Source organism: Gopherus evgoodei, chromosome 1, assembly GCF_007399415.2.
Source record: "Gopherus evgoodei ecotype Sinaloan lineage chromosome 1, rGopEvg1_v1.p, whole genome shotgun sequence".
Classification (NCBI taxonomy): domain Eukaryota; kingdom Metazoa; phylum Chordata; order Testudines; family Testudinidae; genus Gopherus; species Gopherus evgoodei.
This window is the reverse complement of record NC_044322.1, coordinates 209,778,715-209,801,339: the sequence shown is the minus strand read 5'-3', so window position 1 is coordinate 209,801,339 and position 22,625 is coordinate 209,778,715. Positions and strand designations below refer to the sequence as shown.

Here is a 22,625-nt window from a genome sequence, read left to right as displayed (position 1 = left end):
CCCTGAGAGGCCATCTGCATTGCCGTGCAGAGTGGATTTCCGATATCTGATTTCATATGTGTGTGCTGAAAGTAACAATGCCCAGCATTGCATACGACTAGCAGCTAATGGGGGAATGCCTGTGTAGGGTCCAAAAATTGACGTCAGAGGTCAATGGTCTGTGAGAAGAGTAAACTTTCACCCAAACAGGTACTGATGAAACTTCCGAATTCCAAAAACAATTCCTAATGCCTCACGTTCGATTTGGGCGTAGTTAGTTTCTGCTTTGCTTAGAGTGCGTGAAGCAAAAACAATAGCTCTCTCTTCTCCCGAAGGCATAATGTGTGACACGACTGCTCTCCCTCCATAAGGGGAGGCATCGCAGGCCAACTGTAGGGGTAAGGATGGATCAAAGTGCGTTAGAACTTCAGAATTTAGCAATGCATCCTTAGCTTTGTTAAATGCAACACCACAGGCTTCAGTCCACTTCCAGGCCTTGTTCTGTCCCAGGAGCTCATGAAGTGGTTTTAGCAGTGTGGCTAACTGTGAGATGAACTTTCCATAATAGTTCAACAGTCCTAGAAACGAGCGCAGCTGGCTTACATTTCGAGGTGGGGGAGCCTCCACAATAGCTTTAACTTTTGCAGGGGCCTTATGAAGACCTGCAGAATCAATAATGTGTCCCAAATATTCAACAGAGGGCTTGAAGAATTCACACTTGTCTTTGCGAACTCATAGGCCATACTCTTCCAGTCTTTGTAGGGTATCATCTAAATTCTTTAAGTGATCCTCTTCATTCCTTTCAGTGACCAGGATAGCATCCAGATAGCACTGAACTCCTGACAAGCCACACAAGATCTGGTCCATAGCCCTCTGGAAAAGGCGGGAGCAGACGTTATTCCGAAGGGTAGGCGACAGTATCGATAACGCCCCTTATAAGTCACAATAGTCAACAGCTCCTGGGACTTTTCATCGACGTGCATCCATAAATATGCTTGACTCAGATCAATCTTACTGAACTTTTGTCCCCCAGCCAGGCCTGCAAAGAGGTCATCGATGCGGGGAAGCGGTATTGCTCTGCACACAACACTGGGTTGACAGTGACTTTAAAATCACCGCAAATCCGGAGAGAGCTATCTTTCTTCACTATTGGAACGATAGGAGTGGCCCATGAGCTATGGGTAACTGGTATTAGGACTCCATTGGTGACCAGGCGCTCCAGGTCTGCTTCAACTTTTGGCCTGATGGCATATGGCACACTTCGGGCTTTCAGATATTTTGGTGGACTGTCAGGTTCAATGTCACAGTGATTCCCTTCATACTTCCCAAATCATCTCCAAAAACAGCAGCATGTTTCCTTAGTATAGGGGTTAGACTGGTTTCTTCTTTAGTCATCCAGTGCACTTCTGCCCAGTTCAGCTGAATCTTCCTAAGCCAAGACCTACCCATTAAGGCTGGGTGGTTACCTCTCACCGCAAAACAGTGACAATTTAGCAGCCTGTCCATTGAGCTCCACCTTAACATCAATAGTGACCAACATGGGCACAGCTTCTCCCGTATATGTCTTCAGAACAGTTTTTGTTGCCTTAAGTGGAAGATGCTGTAGCTTTTCTTTATACACAGTCTCGGAGACCAGCGAGACGGCTGCACCGGTGTCCAGTTCCATGTGTATAGGTTTGCCATCCAACTACGGGGTTACCCAGTATTCATGTGAGCCAACTGCCAAAGACAAAACATGCAGTGGCACTTCCTCTTGCGATGAGATGTCACCTTGATCATCCTGGGTCTGCTCTAGGGTATGCAGGGTTCCTCTTTTTGTCGGCCAGACCACAGGCCTCTTTTTCTTTTGTTTACAGGCACACTCAATGTGTCCCTTTTTGCCACAGTGTCGACACACCAGGTCCTTACACCAGCATTCTGATGCCTGGTTACCTGGCTTACCACAGCGGTAACATTCCTGACTCTGCTCAGTTTTGTGGGTAGGTTCTTGTGACATTTTTTGCACCCTAGGGGATGCACCGATGTATTGCGCCTCCCTTGTAGCCAGTTCCGTGGAGACAGCAATATCAATGGCCTTCTGTAATGTAAGCTGAGCCTCTGTCAGTAGGCGCTTCCGTATAGCTTCACTGTACAGGCCACACACTAACCTGTCACGTAGGGCCTCATTTAACATCTCCTTAAATTCACAGTGTTGTGCAAGCTTTCTCAAAGTTGCTACAAATTGTACAACTGTTTCATCTTCTTTTTGGTGTCTTTTGTGGAACAGATATCTTTCAGCAATTACCAGTGGTTTTGGGGAAAAATGGGACCCCAGGATTTCCACAATGTCACTGTAAGATTTAGTCTCAGGCTTAACAGGGTGTAGTAAGCTGCATAGCAAGGAGTAGGTTTTAGCCCCTACAACACTTAAGAATATTGGCACCTTCTTCGCTCTTGTAATGTCATTTGCAATAACAAAAAGCTCAAAACGCTCAGTATACACATGCCACTGCACTATATTCTCATCAAAAGGTTCCAGTGGCCCGGTCAGAGTAGCCATGATTTTTAGTTTCACTTTCACAGTCAGTGCAAACAAGCAGTTTTTTTGTTTGTTTGTTCTTTACCTTGACTTCTACTTCCTTCTGTTATTGGAGCAGCACCGGGATCCCATCCATCGTCGCCACTTGTTATATCCTTGAGGGCAGCTGGTTTAGGAAGAAATCACTTGAGGCCAGACAGCAGACAGCTAACAAAACTACCATTTATTTAGACACAGAGCTCGCCTAACTGGCCGAAGCTGGCTGGGCTATCCCCTAATAATCTAACTCAATTCCCATAGGAACAAAAACCATGACAACCAAATACACAACACAGGTGAGGAGGCGACGGCAGCACAGTGACAAGAGTGATGAGGACACAGACACAGATTTCTCAAAGCACGGGCCCTGGCAATTTGGACATCATGCTGGTAATGGGGCAGGTTCATGCCATACAATGAAGATTCTGGGCCTGAGAAACAAGCACAGACTAGTGGGACTGCATAGTGTTGTGGGTCTGGAATGATTCCCAGTGGCTGCAAAACTTTCACATGTGTAAGGGCACTTTCATGGAACTTTGTGACTTGCTTTCCCCTGCCCTGAAGTGCAAGAATACCAAGATGAGAGCAGCCCTCACAGTTCACAAGCGAGTGGCGATAGCCCTGTGGAAGCTTGCAATGCCAGACAGCTACCGGTCAGTCGGGAATCAATTTGAAGTGGGCAAATCTACTGTGGAGGCTGCTGTGATCCAAGTAGCCAATGCAATCACTGAGCTGCTGCTATCAAGGGTCATAACTTTGGGAAATGTGCAGGTCATTGTGGATGGCTTTGCAGCAATGGGATTCCCTAACTGTGGTGGAGCGATAGATAGAACGCATATCCCTATCTTGGGACCAGACCACCAAGGCAGTCAGTACATAAACCGAAAGGGATACTTTTCCATGGTGCTGCAAGCACTGATGGATCACAAGGGACGTTTCACCAACATCAGCGTGTGATGGCCGGGAAAGATACATGCTCGTATCTTCGGGAACTCTGGTCTGTCTGAACGACTGCAGCAAGGGACTTACTTTCCAGACAAGAAAATAACCATTGGGGATGTTGAAATGCCTAGTTATCCTTGAGGACCCAGTGTACCCCTTAATACCATAGGTCATGAAGCCATACACAGGCAGCCTGGACAGTAGCAAGGAGCTTTCTAGGCTGAGCAAGTGCAGAAAGGTGGTAGAATGTGCATTTAGATGTTTAAAAGCACACTGGCGCAGTTTACTGACACAGTTAGACCTCGGCGAAATCAATATTCCAATTGTTATTACTGCTTGCTGTGTGCTCCACAATATCTGTGAGAGTAAGGGGGAGACGTTTATGGCAGGGTGGGAGGTTGAGGCAAATCGCCTGGCTGTTGATTATGCGCAGTCCAACACCAGGGCGATTGGAAGAGCACAGCAGGGTGCGCTGCGCATCAGAGAAGCTTTGAAAATCAGTTTCATGACTGGCCAGGCTATGGTGTGAATGTTCTGTTTGCTTCTCCTTGATGAAAACCCATCCTCTTGGTTCACTCTACTTCCCTGTAAGCCAATCGCCCTCCCCTCTCCCCTTTGATCCCCGTTTCAGAGGCAATAAAGTTATTGTTGTTTCAAATTCATGGATTCTTTGTTAATTAGTCACAGAAATAGGGGGATAATTGCCAAGGTAGCCCGGGAGGGGTGGTGGAGCAGGGAAACACCGGGTGGGGTGGTGGAGGAGGGAAGGACAAGGCCACACTGCACTTCAAAACTTATTGAATGCCAGCCTTCTGTTGCTTGGGCAGTTCTCTGGGGTGGAGCGGTTAGATGCCCGGAGCTTCCTCCGCCCAAGTTCTTGGGCGTCTGGGAGAGGAGGCTATGGAACTTGGAGAGGAGGGATGTTGGTTACACGGGGCTGCAGCGGCAGTCTGTGCTCCTGCTGCCTTTCCTGCACCTCAACCATAGAGTGGGGAGTATCAGTTTGATCCTCCAGTAGCCTCAGCATTGCCTCCTGCCTTACGCTGCAGCCACTGCTCCTCTTGCTCCCACCACCTCTCATCTCGTGCATCCCTCCTGTCCTCGCGTTCATTTTGTTCTTTCCTGGACTCTGACATTGTTTACTTCCACGCATTTTTCTGGGCTCTTTCAGTGCGAGAGGACTGCATGAGCTCAGAGAACATTTCATCGTGAGTGCGTTTTTTTCACCTTCTTATCTGCGCTAGACTCTGGGATGGAGATGATAGGGGTAGTGTTGAAACATTTGCAGCTGCAGGAGAATAAAAAGGGAGAGTTGGATTGACCATTTAAAATGGGTTGGCCATTTAAAAGGAAGGGCTAAGGTTTTCGGGTTAATGTGCAGCACAAACCCAACTAACACCCCCCCCCACCACACCCAATTCTGTGGGATGGTCGCTTCACCCCTCCCCCCACTGCGTGGCTAACAGCGGGGATTTCTTTTCAGCCACAGGCGCACAACCCAGCAGGAATAGCCACCTCTGAACATCTCTTTAATAAAATTCCCTTATTTCAGCCAGGTGACCGTGAATGATATCTCTCTCCTGAGAATAACAGAGAGAGATAAAGAACGGATGTTGCTTAACTGCATTCCAGTAGCTTTACTGGCTGTGAATACATCCCAAGTCTTCAGGGCAAATTAATCATTAAACACACTTGCTTTTAAACCATGTATTATATTTACAAAGGTACACTCACCAGAGGGGTCTTCTCTGCCTTCAAGGTCTGGGAGCCCGGGTTGGGAGGGTAATGTTTCCAAGTGATAAACAGTTCCTGGCTCATCACCTGTGCTGATCAGCCTGCCACGCTGGCCAAATAGGAAATAAAATTCAAAAGTTCGCGGGGCTTTTCCTGTCTACCTGGTCAGTGCATTTGAGTTGAGAATGCTGTCCAGAGCGGTCACAATGGAGCACTCTGGGATAGCTCCCAGAGGCCAATACCATCGAATTGCATCCACAGTACCCCCAAATTTGACTGGGCAATGTTGATTTCAGCGCTAGTCCCCTTGTCTGAAGGAGTACAGAAATTGATTTTAAGACCTCTTTTAGTCAACAAAAATAGCTTTGTTGTGCAGGGTTAAATCAATCTAACGCTGCTAAATTCGACCTAAGGTTGTAGTGTAGACCAGGGCCCAGATGCAGGACATGATCCACAACGAAATTCATTGAGAGGAGACTGGAAGACCTTCATCCTGTCTGCCATGGCTACAAACAGTTGAATGGACTTCCAGAATGGCTTCGTTCTTTCAATGTAAAAGGCTAGCGCGCTCTGTGGACATCCAATGAGTGAAGCTTCTGCTTCCTGCCGCTTGCGTGCGGCTTAGGATAGAACACTGGAGGAAGATGTCCTGGTTGATGTGAAACTGGGAGACAACTTTCAGGAGGAATGCTGGATGTGGCCTGAGCTGAACCTTGTCCTTATAGAACACGGTGTAGGGAGGGTCTGATGTTAGGGCCTTGAGCTCAGACGCCCTCCTGGCTGAGGTTATCACTACCAGAAATGCCATCTTGTATGAGAGGTAGAGCAGGGAGCAAGTCACCAGTGGTTTGAAGGGCAGCCCCATCAGTTTGGAAAGGCCCAGATTAAGGTCCCAGGCTGGGACCGGTTGTCAGACGTGAGGGTAAAGCCTGTTGAGACCTTTCAGGAAACGGCTGACCATATTGCTGGCAAAGACTGACCAGCCCTCTGAACCTGGCTGGAAGGCAGAAATGGCGGCCAAGTGAACCTTTATTTATGACATAGACAGCCACTGCTGCTTAAGATGGAGAAGGTAGTCCAGTATAAGTGGTATAGAAGCAAGCATCAGAGATGGACAGTGATGCGCCGACCAGATTGAAAATCTCTTCCACTTGGCCAGGTAGGTAGATAGCCCTGGTGGAAGGTTTCCTACTGCCTAGAGGACTTGTGTAACCGGATCTGAGCAGGAGAGCTCCATCAGATTCAGCCATGGAGCTTCCACACCGTGAGGTGCAACAACCCAAGGTTTGGGTGCTGGGGATGGCCATGATCCTGAGTTATCAAGTCTAGGAAGAGTGGCAGGTGACTGGGGCTTCCACAGATATTTTCAGGAAAGATGTGTACCAGCGCTGGGGTGGCCAGGCTGGAGATATCAATATCACCAAAGCGTCTTCCCTCCGTATCTTGAGGAGCACCTGGTGAAAGAGAGGGATGGGTAGGAATGCGTACAGGAGACAGCCTCCCTATGGGATGAGGAACATGTCCGTGATGGAGCCTGAGCTGTGATTCAGGAAGGAGCAAAACTGCTGGCACTTCCTGTTGCATCGCATGGTGAACAGGTCTATTCGGGAAAAGCCCCACTGTTGGAAAATAGAGTTTGCGACATGCGGGTGTAGGGACCACTTGTGGCCTTGGAACAACCTACTGAGATAGTCCGCCAACTCGTTCTGTACTCCAGGGAGGAACGAAGCTTGCAAGTGTATCGAATGTTCCACACAAAACTCCCACAACCTAAGGGCTTCCTGGCACAGGGGAGAGGAATGTGCACCTCCGTTTGTTGATATCAAACATTGCCTTGGTGTTGTTTGTAATAACCGATACACATCTCCCTGCCAAGTGGGCCCGGAAAGTCTGGCATGCTAAGCAGATTGCTCTCAGCTCTCTGACACTGATGTGGAAAGAGAGTTCCACCTGAGACCAGAGGCATTGTGTCCTGTGGTCTCCCAGATGTGCCCCCCAACCCAAGGCGGACGCCTCTGTCACTAGTGAAAGGGATGGCTGGGAGCTGGTGAAGGGGACTCCTGCACACATTACCTATGGGTTCAGCCACCACAGGAGTCGAGGACCAGGCAAGACAGAGTCATGACCCTGTCCAAACTGTCCTGACCTGACCAATACACTAAGTCTAAACATGACTGGAGTGGCCAGAGTCTGAGCCCAACATGTTGCACTACATAGGTACAAGTGGCCATGTGTCCCAGGAGTTTCAGGAAAAACCCAAGTGGCCACATGCGCCCCATCCAGAGCGGCCTGCAGTGACGCCCAGGAGATAAGCTTCCCCTCCTCCACCAGAGCTGCAACTTTGGTATGCGAATCCTGCGGGAGCAGCTCCATAAACTTAGCCATTGCTCTGCACATAATATAGCAGTACCTGCTAACAGTGCCCTGCTCGTTAGAAATATGAAGCTGCAAGTCACCAGTTGAGTAGACCTTTCTCCCAAAGAGGTAAAGTCTTTTCACCTCCCAATTCTTTGAGGAGGGTTCCTGGTAGCTCTGGTGCTCACGTTGATTAGCAGTGTCCACTACCAGGGAATCTGGTGGAAGGTGGGTTTATAAGTGCTTGTAGACCCTGGATGGCACAAAATAGTGTTTCTTATTGCACTTAGCCGTAGGGGGAAATGAGGCCGCGGTCTGCCACAAAGTCTTTGTGGTGTCAGAGATGGTTTTTATGAGGGGCAGGGCAATGCAAGCAGGCCCAGAGGGGGCAAGGATATCCACCATGGGATCGGCGTCCTCCACAACCTCCTCTGCCTGGATGCCCAGGCCCTAGGCAGCCCACTGCTGCTGCAGCTGCTGCAGAACTCTGCTGTCCTCTAGGGCTGGGGCTACAGCAGTGCCGGCCACTGCCTCACCTGGTTAGGAAGAGGATGAAAGCCCTGGAAGAATTGGCTGTTGCCTTCCCTCCACGCCCAGCGGGTCCCATGGAGTCGGGGGTTCCCGGGATGCTGATGTCAACCCCGACAGGGCTGTGATTCTCGGTGCCAGGACTACAGAGGAAGAGTCAGTGCTGACATCAGGACCACTGGTACTGGAGCTGTCGGTGGCAATGATGTGAACAGTGGCAGTACCGTAGAAGCTGACGTCGGTGCCATGGGTGGTGGTAACCCAGTAACGGGAGGTGCTGTAGCCACTCCTGGTACTCTTGGAGCCAAAGGCGGTATAAAGGTAGTCGAAGCTACCGATGTCACTCTAGACCGGGGCCTCTGACTCTGCCCTTGGCTTTGGTGGAAGGCCCAGGGCGTCCCGAATGGCCACTACATTGAGTGTTGCTACTGAGCAGGCCACGGTGCCAGGTAAGCATGACAATCCCACCGTAACCTTGATCTCCTGCTCCTATTCCTGTCTGAGCGCATGGAGTCCGACTCCGAGGTCTCTCAGGAGGACCATGGAGGAGCTGCACTGTGAGGGAACGATAGTTCGCGGCATGGGCTAGAGAACCGACATGGCTCCCGCCCCTGGGCCATTGGTGCCGGGGATGGTGAGAGCCGCGACATCATCGCCGGCTTTCCTCTTGATGATGCCTCATGGTACAATAAGTCCTGGGACACCACGAATGCCTCAGGAGTCGATGGGAGCTGTAGCTGTTAGCTTCATGGGACCAGCGAATGGGGAGGGTCCGGACTTGGCACGACCCTAGCAGGTGAAGGGGCCGAGGTGGTGTGGCCCGAGTGGGGTCTCACAGTGATCAGTTCCTTGGTCTTGGCCAGCAGACAGCAGCCCCTTTCTGGTCTCTTTTCTTTTGTGGCACTGGTGATTGTGAGCCATGAGTGGAGCCATGGTGGTGCTCGGATTCTTAATAAGAGTCTTTCCTCGGTTCCCATGCCGACAGCGCTGGGGCACTCCGCACCGAAGAGGTGGTGCTTGGCAAAGGGTCCCTGATCTGGGGTCTGACTGGGGCTGGAGTGCAGCCTCCATAAGGACTGTGAGACAATGATCTCTGTCCTTCAAAGTCCCAGGGTGAAACCCAAGACAGATCTTGCGCCTGTCTTTCTGGTGACTGTCCCTTAGGCACCTTAAACACGAGGTGTGCGGGTCACTTTTAGGCATACACTTGCCACAGGCCTCGCAAGTCTTAAAGCCAAGAACCACGGCATACCCCTCCCCGCCCAATCCCTCCGGAACCCTGGTACTAAAGTTACTACTAACTCATGAGAACTATGTACAATGGACACTGCTAATGGCGCTTGCCAAGGCAAGAGCTCCAGGACGTTCCAGCTAACCATCACAGCTAGTAAGAAAGAACTGAGTGGGTGGAGGGTCAGCAGAGCTCTATATTGAGCACCATGAAGGCGCAACTCCAGGGGGCGCCCAGGCCAACCCAACAGATGCTGCTAGGGGAAAAATCTTCTGGCTGCTGTGCATGCGCACACACACCTGATTGGAATTGACATGAACAAGCACTCGAAGAAGAACCTTGGTTTAGCTTACACACTGCAGTAGGTCTTGTTTTGAGGAAGATGGGGCTGGAGGGATATGAATATAGGGAATTCCTTCCCTTCTGGCTTGATGCTATTTGAAAAGGGGTAAAGTGGAGCAGCATGTACTAGTACGAGCAGCACAACACATAACTTACACCCAAAATATCTCCCCAAGCCCTTTATTGAGTTAAATAAACTAATAAAGAATTCTATGCGATGAGGAGTGGGGGCTCTGGGTTTGCACAAACTCATTGGCTGGGTTTTGCAAAACCAAACCTGGGTTTAGTTGGGATCTGATTTCCATTTCGCCTAACTTCCTAAAATTTGGAGGTGGGAGGTATATGTTTTAGATAAATGCCTGGTTTTGGTCCATCTCTAATGGATTTAAGTAATAATATTTTTAAAACAAGCTATGGAACCATTTCTCCTGTAAAGTATGAAGGAGCAAAGTTAAGGTAGGTGCTACGTCCATAGGGTAAGAGGTCTACCGAGTGGAAGAGGAACTGAGATCAAAAGCTGGCCTGCTTTGCCCCAGAGGTCTGGAATATAGTCCAAGCAATGGCCGCCTCTCTTATTTCCAAACCGCATATCTGGATCCTTGCAGAGATCTCATGAAGGAGCTCCTGGAGGTTTGGGGGAGGTAGAACCATGGTATGAAGGTAGCTGCCCCATCAGACCCATGGGTGCATGCTCCCCTTTGCTCACAGAAGCAGAGAAGAGTATATGAGGCCCCAAGTAAGTACTTCAGCATTTGGCCTCATGTGTCTGAAGTTGAGTCCCATGTCTGGCCACCAGTGGCTGACTCAATATTGGTAAATAAACTTAAGTCTACTTTGGAGAACTCTAGTAACCTACCTGACAGAGCAAATTTATCCTCAATGTAGCTGCACTGAAGCCAGAAGACTTACAGCTGGGAGGGATTTGGGTGTAGGTGTTTGTGAGGCTGTGAAGAACGTTGGCACACACTGAAAGGAGAAACAATTGGAAGTTCAACCAATTAAAAGAAGATGACAAAAGTAAGGGGGAAGGAGGGGTGGAGGAACAAAGTCCTGTGCCATTAAACTGCAATTTCACTTTAAATGTTGAGTAAAATAGGTAAAGAAAAATGAAAAACAAGATTTATATTTTAATTTGGGCAAAACAGAACATTTTCCTATGCTGTAGCAGAACATTTCCCTGCTCTTTGAAACCAGCCTAACAGCAACATGTGTTGCTTGAGATAGATAACAGCGCCACCAGCTGGCCAGTTCAGAAAATGCCAGTTCATATCAATGAAAATAAGGTAACATACATTTATTTAAATGGCACCTTTCATCTCCAAGAACTTTACAAAGTAAGGCCCTGATCGTGCAAACTCTTACCCAAGTAAGTAAGGGCTGTTCACATAAGAGCTTATAGGGTTGGTTCCTAAAGGCCTGATCCTGAGAGGAGCTGAGCTCCTGCAACTCTCATTGGTTTTAACAGGAGTTGAGTGATCAAAACCTGTGCGTGGGAGTGTGTGTCTGGCAATACCATGTGTATGTGTATGCACATATGTAAAATCTCAGTGAGTCTGCTTGTGAAGGAAAGTACTCGTTAATGGGAAGAAGGGTGCCAGAATCAGGCTCAGTAACATTATTGGGAGTCACCAGATGGTGCTATTACAGTGTTACATTCAGCAGAGCATATACATGCAGTAACATATTTAAGCACACGCTTTCCGTTGGCTGCAGTGCACTTTCTTTGAGAAGCCGAACAGATCACCAGTGATATCTGTTTGCTGTTTGCAGCCTCTCTGACTGAATCATTTGTTAGGGACACCATCGCTGACAGGCAATACCCAGCAACCACATTATATGGCGCCAAAAACCTTATAGTCACAAAGGTTTTACTGTGCCATACAGAGCAAAGCCAGTAAGAAAATAACATTTTCCATTACTTTTTTTTCTGTAATTGGACCAAAGGATCACAAAACCTTTAGAACAGCATAAGGAAACCAGCTTTGCCTGATAGCAGCAATAATCCAAGCATTCTATAATAAAGAGCAGTAGTGGGAGGAAGAAAGGTGTCTCTTATAAAGACCACCTCAGATTTTGTCAGACTTGTGTGTCCTGGCAAAGGATACTGGTTATATGGACACTGCTTAGTTGCAAACATGTGACTGTGCAACTAGTTCTAATTTAGAACTTAGAATTTTCTGTTTGAAGAAACATCATTAAAATGGGTTTCTTTGGAGTTGGGGGTGTTTACATTAAGTGTGTGTTATGTTGAGTTTTTGCTGCAGACACCTCCCTCACCAAAGAAAGAAGTTTTATCATTAGACCTTATCTCTCGTTTACATGACTGAATTTTTTTTGCTGGCCCTTTGGCGGTTGCTTGAGACAATCCTCTCTCTTTCTCTGTATATATTTGTTAGGGATAGCTACAGCCCCATCCACTCAAACTGTCTCAAGCAGCCACCAAACAACCAGCAGAAAAATCAGTGTTGTAAACAAGAGATAAGGTTTTGAAGCAAAAGTCAAACAAAACTGTACTGAAACCCTGAGAATAATTTAAGATAGTGGTTTAAGATGAGGGCTTATGATTGGTCTTTAGTGAAGGTTTCATTTTCCATCTTAAAAACTAGACATGGGCCCAAACAAACACCCCAGATGCATGTAGCTCCTGAAGTTTGAAGAAGTTTTAACACAGCTCAGTTCCATAACTAATATAAAAACCACTCTGAACTATAGAGGTCTAGAACCGGACAACAATGACTTTGGATCTGCTTCAGAGAAGCGACATAAATACAGGCTGGCTGTAGATGTCATGATGAAGAGCTCATGGACTTTTAGAGATCAGTACACTTCTGAGTTAAATCACTGGATCTTCAAGGGTTTGAGGTTGTCACTGAAGTTGTGGATGGTTGTGAAGAAGAGGAAGAGGCTTTATTCCTAGGGAAGTAGTATCTAAGGAGAAAGGTCAAGGAAACACTCTAAAATTTCAAACCAAATATGTACTAATGGCATCAACTTAAAGAGGTAAGGAGGTAGACTATACTCTACACCTTTGTTCTTAAATTTCTCTCTCTCACAGCGTTGCTGAACATGGCATTATACAGCAGCTGCATTTCCCCCAAGAAGTGACAAGAATATAGTTGTAACACTTCTTACTCCTGCCAGCCCTGCAGAACTTACTCACCTATGGAAGACTCAGCTGAATTCTATTCTGCTTTGCACATCAAGACAGAGAGAAACTGAACAAACAGCATACACAATGAAAATCCAATTGGATTTGTAGGATTCCTTCCCAGTTTTAATAAACAAAAGTTGTCAGTAGCCATGTAGATAAAGACATTGGCTTAAAATATATTAATTTGAAATTGGTAAGTGTCCCTTTTCTTTTCACCTGACCAATATTTTATAAAGTGAACTATCCTGGTGCTAGTGGTCCTTCCCTTCCCTTCCCCTCCCCTTCCCCCGTCCCCATCTCCCTCAAAGACAATCCTTTAGTTGATGTTTACTGACTCACTTATCGTTCTATCTTGCATGATCTGTGATGGTACGACACATAATTGCATGCACCGGTGAGCTACTTCAATGCAATGACAGCATGGTACGCAAAGCAGTACCTTTTACATTTTGATATAAAGTAAAGTTATATGACCATAAAACCCTTAATGTGACTTTTTTTCCCACAAAAGCTGTTCACTTTCTATGTAAGTGCTATGCTATTTTGTTACATACGTGTATTCTCTCTCAGACACACCCCCCACACTGTGATGGGTGTTCATTCCACACGGCCCCTGAAGGGGTGAAGGTGGCTCAGAAGGGGCTAATTAACCTGGGAGGTTGTACCTGGAGGGAGACTTCGGCTTGACTGACAAGCATTTATTAAAGATGGAGTCCAGCTGCACAGGAGTAGGAAGGGGCTTGTATAAAGCCAGGAAGTGAGAGAAGAAGGGGGCTGCAGTCACTCTCCGGGCCTAGCGTGGAGAGGAAGAGGAAACCTGGGGAGCAAAAGCCTTGGGATCTGGACTCTGAGGGCAGGGGCTCACACAGAGTAGGAAGATGTCCAGGGTAGAGTAGGATGATGCCCAGGGAAACAGCAACAAGCGCTGAGATGATGCAGACTTGGCTGCTGACTGTAGGGTCCCTGGGCTGGAATCCGGAGTAGCACGTGGGACTGGGTTCTCCTCCTAGCCACTAGGAAAGTGGCACAGTCATGGGAAAACAGCCTGGAATGGCATCTGGACAGCTGGTCTGGTGAGATTTGTTATCCTGGGAAACCTGTACAGTGACCAGGCCAGAAGGCCAAGCCATGAAGAGGAAGCACTGCAATTGCTAGAGAGCAGGAGGGACCATGGCACAAGCAATCGAAGGAAGGGGGCATCAGACCGGCAGAGCTAGTCCCCAGATGCAGCCATAAAGGAGTGTCCCAGTGCTGAGTAAACCCCATCTCTCTCTTACACACACACACTCATCTTTAGAATGTGCTTTTCCTAATCTGTTCATTGTGTGTGTGTCTGGGTCAGTTTGATAAATTGTTTCTATAACTTCAGTCACATCACTACAAACTTGGGACATTACAAGAAGCCCAACGGCTGTCACTAGAGGACCAGCGTATAGTCTCCCTCCCATCATACAAACAAATACGATCATCTAGCATGCTTAGTATCCACTATGTAATGGGTACATAGATATGAGTAAGATTTAGACATCTGTTCAACACAGTTTTTAGTTGCATTGTCCTAGTATGATATCCGTAGCCCACAGCGGATCTAGATCTTAAAATGAACATTTTGGTATTTGCAGATATGACAGGTCATTTTGATTTGAACAAAATAAAATAACCATGCTTCAAAGGATACATAGATGTGGGGATTCCTCTTGTTGCTAAATATTTTCGGATAAGCCGCTCAGTACCATACCAGTTAAATCCCTTAGTTGCATGTCCAATACGTGGAAGATGGACACTTGCTGGAAGAGAGAGCAGAAAAGCTCTTTAGGGCCTGATGCATTAAAAAAAACAATCAAAAAGCCCCACTCAATGGCAGAACAAATGCCTGTGTCATAATGTTCTAGCTGTAGTGGGTGTGTCCCCCCTTCCATTTCAGAAGACAATCACAGAAGAGATGGAAAAGAGCCATTAGAATTAGATCATCCCAATCCATGACCCTGCCAGAATCTTCTTGTTCTTAAGTCGAATTTCATGCACAGCTCTGGGGTACATCATTCTTCCCATTTCAAAGGCACACAGATGCACACTTACCATTCCTTTTCTTGGCTGCTAAATAAATCTTCTTTAAGCCCTCTTCCAAAGCGGATAGCTTAATGCCAGACAAGTTGTTGGACCGATCCCGGTGCTGTGCTACAATCAGGGCCAACTAGGAAGAAAAACACAGGATGTCTGTACACTGGCAGTCGCGGCGATGGCTGCTAGAAAATAACATTAAACACACACTTTATAGGCTGGAAAAAAAAGCTTTCCCTTGTCTTGTCTTTGTTAACACTTATTTCAAGCCAGTCCTGAGCTCTATTAGGGTCACTGTTATTTGGTGTAACATGTAACATTCACTTCATGTTGTTTCAATACTTCAGTAGAGAGAACATCAAAGGGGCTTCTTATAGTTACCAAGTCCTGGCCTTTATTTCTGGATTCTTTATCGTCAATGGGGAATAAGAGGGTTCTTCCCAATGCCACGTCTGTCCGAAAACCAAAAACATAAAAAAACATTCAATCCCATGAAGAACAAAGGTGAGTCAATGCAATGCTAACTGTTATAGGCTTCTACACCATCCTTTCTAGTTCTCAACACTGTGCACCACACAGACATTTTCTTCAGAGGAGGGAGGTGAGAAAATGGAGAAAGAAAGTGATTAGAAGACATGAGGGGAAAGAGAGACTGAGAGAATAAAATTCCAGTCTACAGTGAGGTCTAATCTGTTCTTCATTAGCTCCGTAATGGTGTAAGATCACTAGTGTGTATGTGCACAGAGGAGAACAAGGGGGACCAGAGAGAGCCCATGGCCTGGCTAGACACACACTGAAGTTTCTCCAACCCACCTCCTCCTCTTAAAATGATTTTGACATTTGAACTGCAGGTTTAGCATTGCCTTGTAGAGAGAAGAAATACTGTGATTAAAGAACAAGATCTTTTTCCCCAGGAAAAAATCAAAACAACTGAGTTCTATGAAGAATCTTCTCACTCCAGAGCAGAGGTCAGGGTCAAAATGTCTTCCTGTATTTGTCACTTCCAACACCACACATAGGAAGTGCCAGACTAAAAGGAAAGACCATCAACTTCAAGCACTAAGATTATATTTTTCTCTTTTACCTTTCATCCTTCCTGCCAGCTCGTATATTTTCCTGGGCTGATCAGAACGAACTTCCAGAGCTGTAAATAATCCTCCCCTTCCCCACCGGCCGGAATCATCTAAAGCAAAATTACAAGTTAGATTCTTTTTTTTCAATTGAGATCTCTGTCCAAAGAGATGAGCTTCCAAGTGTATCTGTGCTAATAATGCCTTCTGCAGGGAATAGACATGTTCTCACTGCACATCATAGGACTTATTAGAAACAGACATGGAAGATGAGATGAAACAAAATCCCTCAATGTTCCAGCTCCCTCATTCTGTGCCAGAAACAGATCACATGATCCTAAGAGAGGATCCCTGCTCAGCACTTCAGGAAAGTATATTTCCCACATGATCCTTGCCAAGCCATCCCAGGGGAAATTCCTCCCCATCCCATGTGCAATCAGTCATCAAATCCTATGTGCAACCTGGTAACCTGGTACTGCAGTCATCCATTACTTCCCTTCAGATGCTGCCTACACTTTCAGAAGGCAGAGGATCCCCCCCCCATCCCTAGTGTGTTTTTGTTTTTAAACAGAGCATGTTGGATGAGTTTGAAATAAATGCCACAATTTAGCCAATCAGCCATTGCCTTGTGGCTTTAACACCCACAGAGGAGAAGCTCCAACAGGGATTTTGTCTCAGGAGGCACAATCCACTGCCCCACCCCCGAGCTACACGAAGCACAGAAGGAACATGTCCTCCTTCCAGGTGCATGTGTCTGCCTCCCCCGCTCCTCCCAGGGTTGGGTTAAATGCTCCCCTTGGAATTCACATAGGAGACAGGATGGAATCCAGGGACTGCAACTGTTCCTAGCGCTAGGCTCCCTCCCTCTCCTCCATCCAAGGCCCAGCATGGGCTGGCCCATAGCTTTTCCGAGTACGAAGGAGAATTAGAAAAATAACTTTGCTCAGAATAAGAGATTAGTTCAGAGGAGCTGACTGCAAACCACACAGGCAGGGGAAATCCTCGTTCTAGTCCCCACTGTCCCCTCCAGCAGGGCATCATGTCAGAGACACTGCCTTAGCCTAACCATGACCGAGGGGCATGACAGTGACAGACCGGGAGAGCTGGAGCCCTGTACCAATTAATTCCTTCATGGGCATCCCATGAAACTGAGTGTTGTGGCAGCTTCGTCCCTAGGCATACAGCACAACATACCGTGTAGTGCCAGGCAGTCCTTCTAGGACCATCACCTCTTTGTGTTTTCACTTCCCAGAGGGCCTCAGCTCTTGCTGCATAAAGCAACATTAAGCACCATGACTGTCCCCTATTCCCCAGCAGCTAAGACACTGAATGCCCAGATGCTGAGTTCAGCTAAAACACTCTGCGGATGCCCTTGCCCAGCTAGACCAAGCAGATGCCCACTTTCTGCTGTCTCTGGTGCAAACTGGACACTACTTTCTGCTGCCGTCCCACAGGGCCTGCCCCATCACTGCCGGGCCATCCGGGTGGGCTTACACACATCTTCCTCGATAGGCAATGGACCTTTTTAGAGTTAACACACCCTGCAGAAATTCCGCACTTCAGCACAGATTTAGGGTGGGGTCAGGGTGCGAGTGTCTGCAGATTTCAACACATTCTGCAAAATGTCACCTTTTGGTTAAGTTATATTTCCAGCTCATCTGGATGGGAAGTAAATGGGACTCCAGGCCGAATGGCCTCACTGAGTCTGCACATGCACAGGACCAGGGTCCGCCCACTTACTGGGCCCACTGGATGGAGGGAGTTCACGCTTCACCTTCTGAAGGGGGGGCTGCATGCTAGGGAGCATGCTACCCCCACTCCTTCCTTGTGGCATTTTAACTACACCTGCACCATGCAGGCAGAATGCCTTCAGCCAGGGCCACTCCGCTGTTACTACTGCTCAGCCGTTGGGCTCCAAGGCACAATTCAGCACTATCCCAAGGAAGAGTTTTTGCTCTTGCCAGTCCTACCTATGCAATGGACGATGATCGCATCCTCCTCTTTGGCTCTGGGGTGGGTAACATCACCCATCACATACTTGATGGAGTTCAGCTCTGGGTCTGTCTCATCTAACTCCACAACCAGCCTGTCTTCCTCCTCCTCAAAGGCATCCTCTGAGTCACTCTCCTCTGAGGGCAGACAGGGGGATCTGTAGTGATTTGCTTCCCACCAGGCCATCCTGCAATGAACGAGGCAAAAGAAGAATAGGCCAAATGAAAACTGGGAAGCCAAATTTCTGCTGCGTTAAATCCTTGTCATGAATAGCTGGAGATGCGATTTCGAGGGACCAAGCTCAGCTCCAGATCCAGAACCACAATTTCGCCCCCAAGTTCAGAAACCACTCTGCCACACTGCCCTGGGAGTGCTCCCAGGTGGGCCAGTGAAGGGTGTATGGCTGCACCTGAGGCTAAAAAGGGTCAGAGGAAGTGCCAGTGAGAGAGAGAACTGGCTGAGACAGGGCTAGGACGCAGCAGCAGCAGGGTTGCCAAAGTCCCCTGGGAGGGAAGGCAACGAGAAGAAGCCTGAGATGTAAAGAGGAGTTGGTTTTGTTTAAATTTGGACAATAAACCTGCTCATAGAGCCTGTGGGTCTGGCAGTGGGTGCTTTAGAGGCTGTGGAGAAGCCCTGCCTTGATTCAGGTAGGCACTTTGGTCAGCTCCCGATACAAGAGTAGAGTAAGGAATATCATTGGTGCAAAAGGAAATGCAAGAAGGCAAGCCCCTATCATTGACAGGCCCTACTTTGTAGGGGTGACCTGGAATTAATGGAGCAGGATTATGTGGCAGCCTGCTTTGCTTACGGAAGCTCTGCAGGTGCATGGAGGATGACAGCAGTGGCAGGAGTTCCCGCTCCAGTTTCCGCAGGCTGTCAGATGAAAGAGGCAGCCAGAGGTGCAACTGGAGCTACAGAAGTGACTAACCAGGTTTGAGGAGCAGCAGCAACTCTCCTAGAGATTCTGCAGAGGGAAAGGATTGGTTGGCGCAGGTACAAAGCAGGAAAGAGGGGTTCGAGGGCTGTGAGGGCCAACAGAGGGAATGTTCTGCCTATGGGCGAGTGCTGCATAAAAAAAGTGACGGTCCTTATGTGAACTGTGCTTTTAAGACTGGCTCAGCTGCACAGAGCACAGAACAAATGCGTGACACTCTGGGTGGAATCCTGCCTTGTTACTGTAGTTCAAAAAGGGGCCAGGACAGGAGGGTTCCAGGGATTGTGGGGGGCTGAAGCACATTAGAAGGTACTGCCCCACTAAAAATCAAAACTAGGAAACCTGGATGCCAAAGATTTGGGTGCCCCAAGTGACAGTGTAATCAATGGGAGGTTTGGTAGGAGGCAGCCAGAATGTTTCAGGTGTGGGGAAATGGGACATATCTCTGGCACCCACCGGGAAGAGTGAACTTGGGAAGAAAAGGAGAAGAGCTCTGCAGGGGGAGGGAAATAATTCCACAGGCAGAGGCGGGTACTGGGAAGCAGAAGCTCCCAGTAGAGACAAAACACTGTATCAGGGACCCAGACAGGGCCTCAGAGGAAAAGTGAGGGAAGGGTACAGGCACAGAGGCTGCAGGAAAAAAAGTGGAATCACCATTTACAGCTACTAAAGCCACCGTTACAGCACTGAGAGGAGAGGACCGCTCTCCTTGGCAGAAAAGAGCTTGGTGGAGCTTGCTGCCTCAGAAGAGACACGACAGAAAGCCCAGAGAGAGGAGGAGGAGTTGCTGAATGACCAGCAAGAGCTGGACTGCCAGACTGAGCTCCTGCAGGAGGAGCCAGTGGGATTTGAAACATAAATCCAAGGGCATGCAAAAGGAACCCCAAGGGAGAGCTGAGTTACTCTTTAAAGTTACCCAACCAAAGGGAGAACCGGTGCAACTACAGACTGAAAAACCAACGGGCAGAGAAGTGAGATGAGGCTCATGACAGCGTGCCTGGTGAAGATGTAAATTGTACGGCTGGTATTAAAGACTCTGGGGACTTGGGGAATACTGATGTGTATGAATCTGTATGGAAATGTTTGTATTTTTAAGGGTGAGAGCCGTCCAGATGGGGCTTTACAGGCTGGTGGGGGGCGGGGAAGGAGGGGGAAGACGTGCCTGTGAAAGAGGCAGTTGTTTTCTGAAAAGTGGGGGAGGTGTATCACAGGGTGACTAAAATCCAACTCCCCTGTGCCAGAGCAGGTGCTCCCAGCTGGGCCAATGAAGTGTCTATGGCTGCACCTGGGGCTACACAGGGTCGGGGGGAGTTCCAGTGAGAGAGGGCTCAGCAGCTACTGGAAGCAGCAGGACTTCCCAAATCTCCCAGTAGGGGAGGCAGTGAGAAGCCTAAGATGCAAAGGGTGATGGGAGGAACTGGTTTTGTACACGTTTGGACAAAAAAACTGCCTCGGAGAGACTGTGGCTGTCGCAGTAGATCCTTTAGAAGCCGGGGAGAAGCCCTGCCTTGTTTCAAATACTAGTATGACAGGTGGGTTTGTGGTGGTAAGAAGGGGAAAGGAGCTTTGTGATAACCATTTATAGAAACATAAAGGATATGACTACAGAGGAGGGGGAAGAGTTGCCCAAGGTGGCACGAAGCAGTACAACTAGAACTAATGGGATGAAATTTAAACATAGGCTCAAACACATAGTTCAAATCCAAATTCCATTGTACAGGTAAAGGGCCAAGTGTCAAATCTGGATCTGAATGTGAGCTGCCCAAAATCTGAGCAGGGTCAGCGACGGGGTTCTTGTTCATAGAAATGTAGGGCTGGGAGGGACTCTGAGGGGTCCTCTGCTCCATCCTCCTGAGCTGAGGCAGAACCAAGTAAACCTAGACCATCCCTGGCAGGCGTTTGTCCAAAATGTTCTTAACAACCTCCAGTGATGAGGATTCCATAACCTCTCTTTGATCCCTGTTCCAGAGCTTAACTATCCTTACAAAGTTTTTCCTAATATCTAACCTAAATTTCTCTTTCTGCAGATTAAATCCATTACTTCTTGTCCTGTCTTCAACTGGACATGGAGAACAGCTGATCGCCATCCTCTTAATAAAAAAGCTTAACATACGTGAAGACTTATCAGGTGCTTCCTCTGTCTTCTATTTTCAAGACTAAACATATCCTGTTTTTTTAACCTCCTCAGAGGTCAGGTTTTCCTAAACATTTAATCATTTTTATTACTCTCGTCTTGACTCTCTCCAATTGGTCCACATGATTCCTGAAGCATGGCACTCAGAATTGGACACAGTACTCCAGCTGAGGCCTCACCAGTGCTGAGTACAGTGGGACCTTCTGTATCTGATATACAACTCTCCTATTAATACACCCCACAAAATTAACCTTTTATTTCCCATTTTGTAGCTGTGCATTTGATTTTTATTTTCTTCCTAAGCGTAGTACTTTACACTTGTCTTTATAGAATTTTATCCTATTGATTTCAAATCAGTTCTTCAATTTGTCACAGTCATTTTGAATTCTAATCCTGTCCTCCAAAGTGCTTGCAAACCCTTCCAGCTTGGTGTCTTCTTCAAATTTTAAAAGCGTACTCCAAGTCATTAATGTTCTGGACTCAGAACAGACTCCTGCGGGACCCTGCTAGATACACCCTCCGAGTTTGACAACAAGCCATAGATAACTACCCTTTGAGTATGGTCTTTCAATCAGTCCTAAACATACCTTATAGTAATTTCATCTAGACAAAATTTCCCTAATTTGCTCATGAGAATGTCATGTGGGACTGTACCAAACACATTACCATAATCTAGACATACAACATCTACAGATTCCCCCCATCCACTAGGCCAATATCCCTCTTAGAGAAGGAAACAAGGTTGGTTTGGAATGATCTGTTCTGGACAAATCCATGATGGTTATTCCTTATAACCCTATTATCCTCTAAGAGCTTACAATTGATTTGTTTAATAATTCATTTCAGTATCCTTCCAGGTACTGAAGTTAGGCTGAGTGGTCTATAATTCCCCAAGACCACTTTGTTTCCCATAAAAAGATAAGTACTATGTTTTCCCTTCTCCAGTCCTCTGGGACCCCACCCGTCCTCCATGACTTCTAAGAGATAGATGCTAATCATCCCAATATTGCTTCAGCTAGTTCCTTAAGCACTGTAAGATGAATTTCATCAGGCACTACCAACCTGATAACATCTAACTTATTTAAATATTCTTTAGCCTATTCTTTCTCTATTTTCGCTTGCATTCCTTCTCCCTTGTTGTTAATATTTATTGTGTTAAGTATCTGGGCACAATTTACCTTCTGAGTGAAGACTGAAGCAAAACAGGCATTAAACACCTCAACCTTCTTATGTCATCAATTATTAGCTTTCCTTCCCCACCAGTAGAGGACTTACACTTTCCTTCGTCTTTCTCTTGCTCCCAATGTAGTTACAGAACCTCTTATTATTGCCTTTTATGCCCCTTGCTAAGTGTAACTCATTTTGTACCTTAGTCTCTGATTTTGTCCCCATATGCTTGTGCTATTCTCTTGTACACATCCTTAGTAAACACATTTCCACTTCATGTAGGATTCAAGCCCATCATGAAAGTTAGCAAAAATTGATGCTACCGTTGTGTCAAAAGCCATTTCTACATCAACACCTCTACATCACACACTTGAAAAAATAATGTACAGCTGTGGCTCCTTTTAAACATGACCTGCGGCCAACGTCTCCTCCTCCACCCCACCCCATG

The 22,625-nt window shown here is 47.3% G+C and overlaps 1 protein-coding gene across 3 annotated transcripts in view; it reads right to left on the bottom strand.

Annotated features, from left to right (window-relative positions):
* Nucleotides 1–10,805: 10,805 nt before the first annotated feature.
* Nucleotides 10,806–22,625, bottom strand: part of CHD1L (chromodomain helicase DNA binding protein 1 like) — a 48,197-nt gene continuing 36,377 nt past the window's right edge. For all 3 annotated transcript variants that reach the window (XM_030533633.1, XM_030533639.1, XM_030533648.1), the window contains 6 exons: nt 17,921–18,129; nt 15,965–16,063; nt 15,262–15,332; nt 14,899–15,013; nt 14,498–14,606; nt 10,806–12,596 (listed from right to left, as the gene is read on the bottom strand). In XM_030533633.1, coding sequence (XP_030389493.1) covers nt 12,518–12,596; nt 14,498–14,606; nt 14,899–15,013; nt 15,262–15,332; nt 15,965–16,063; nt 17,921–18,129 — 682 coding nt within the window. In that variant the 3' untranslated portion in view covers nt 10,806–12,517. The remainder of the gene's footprint in view (nt 12,597–14,497; nt 14,607–14,898; nt 15,014–15,261; nt 15,333–15,964; nt 16,064–17,920; nt 18,130–22,625) is intronic.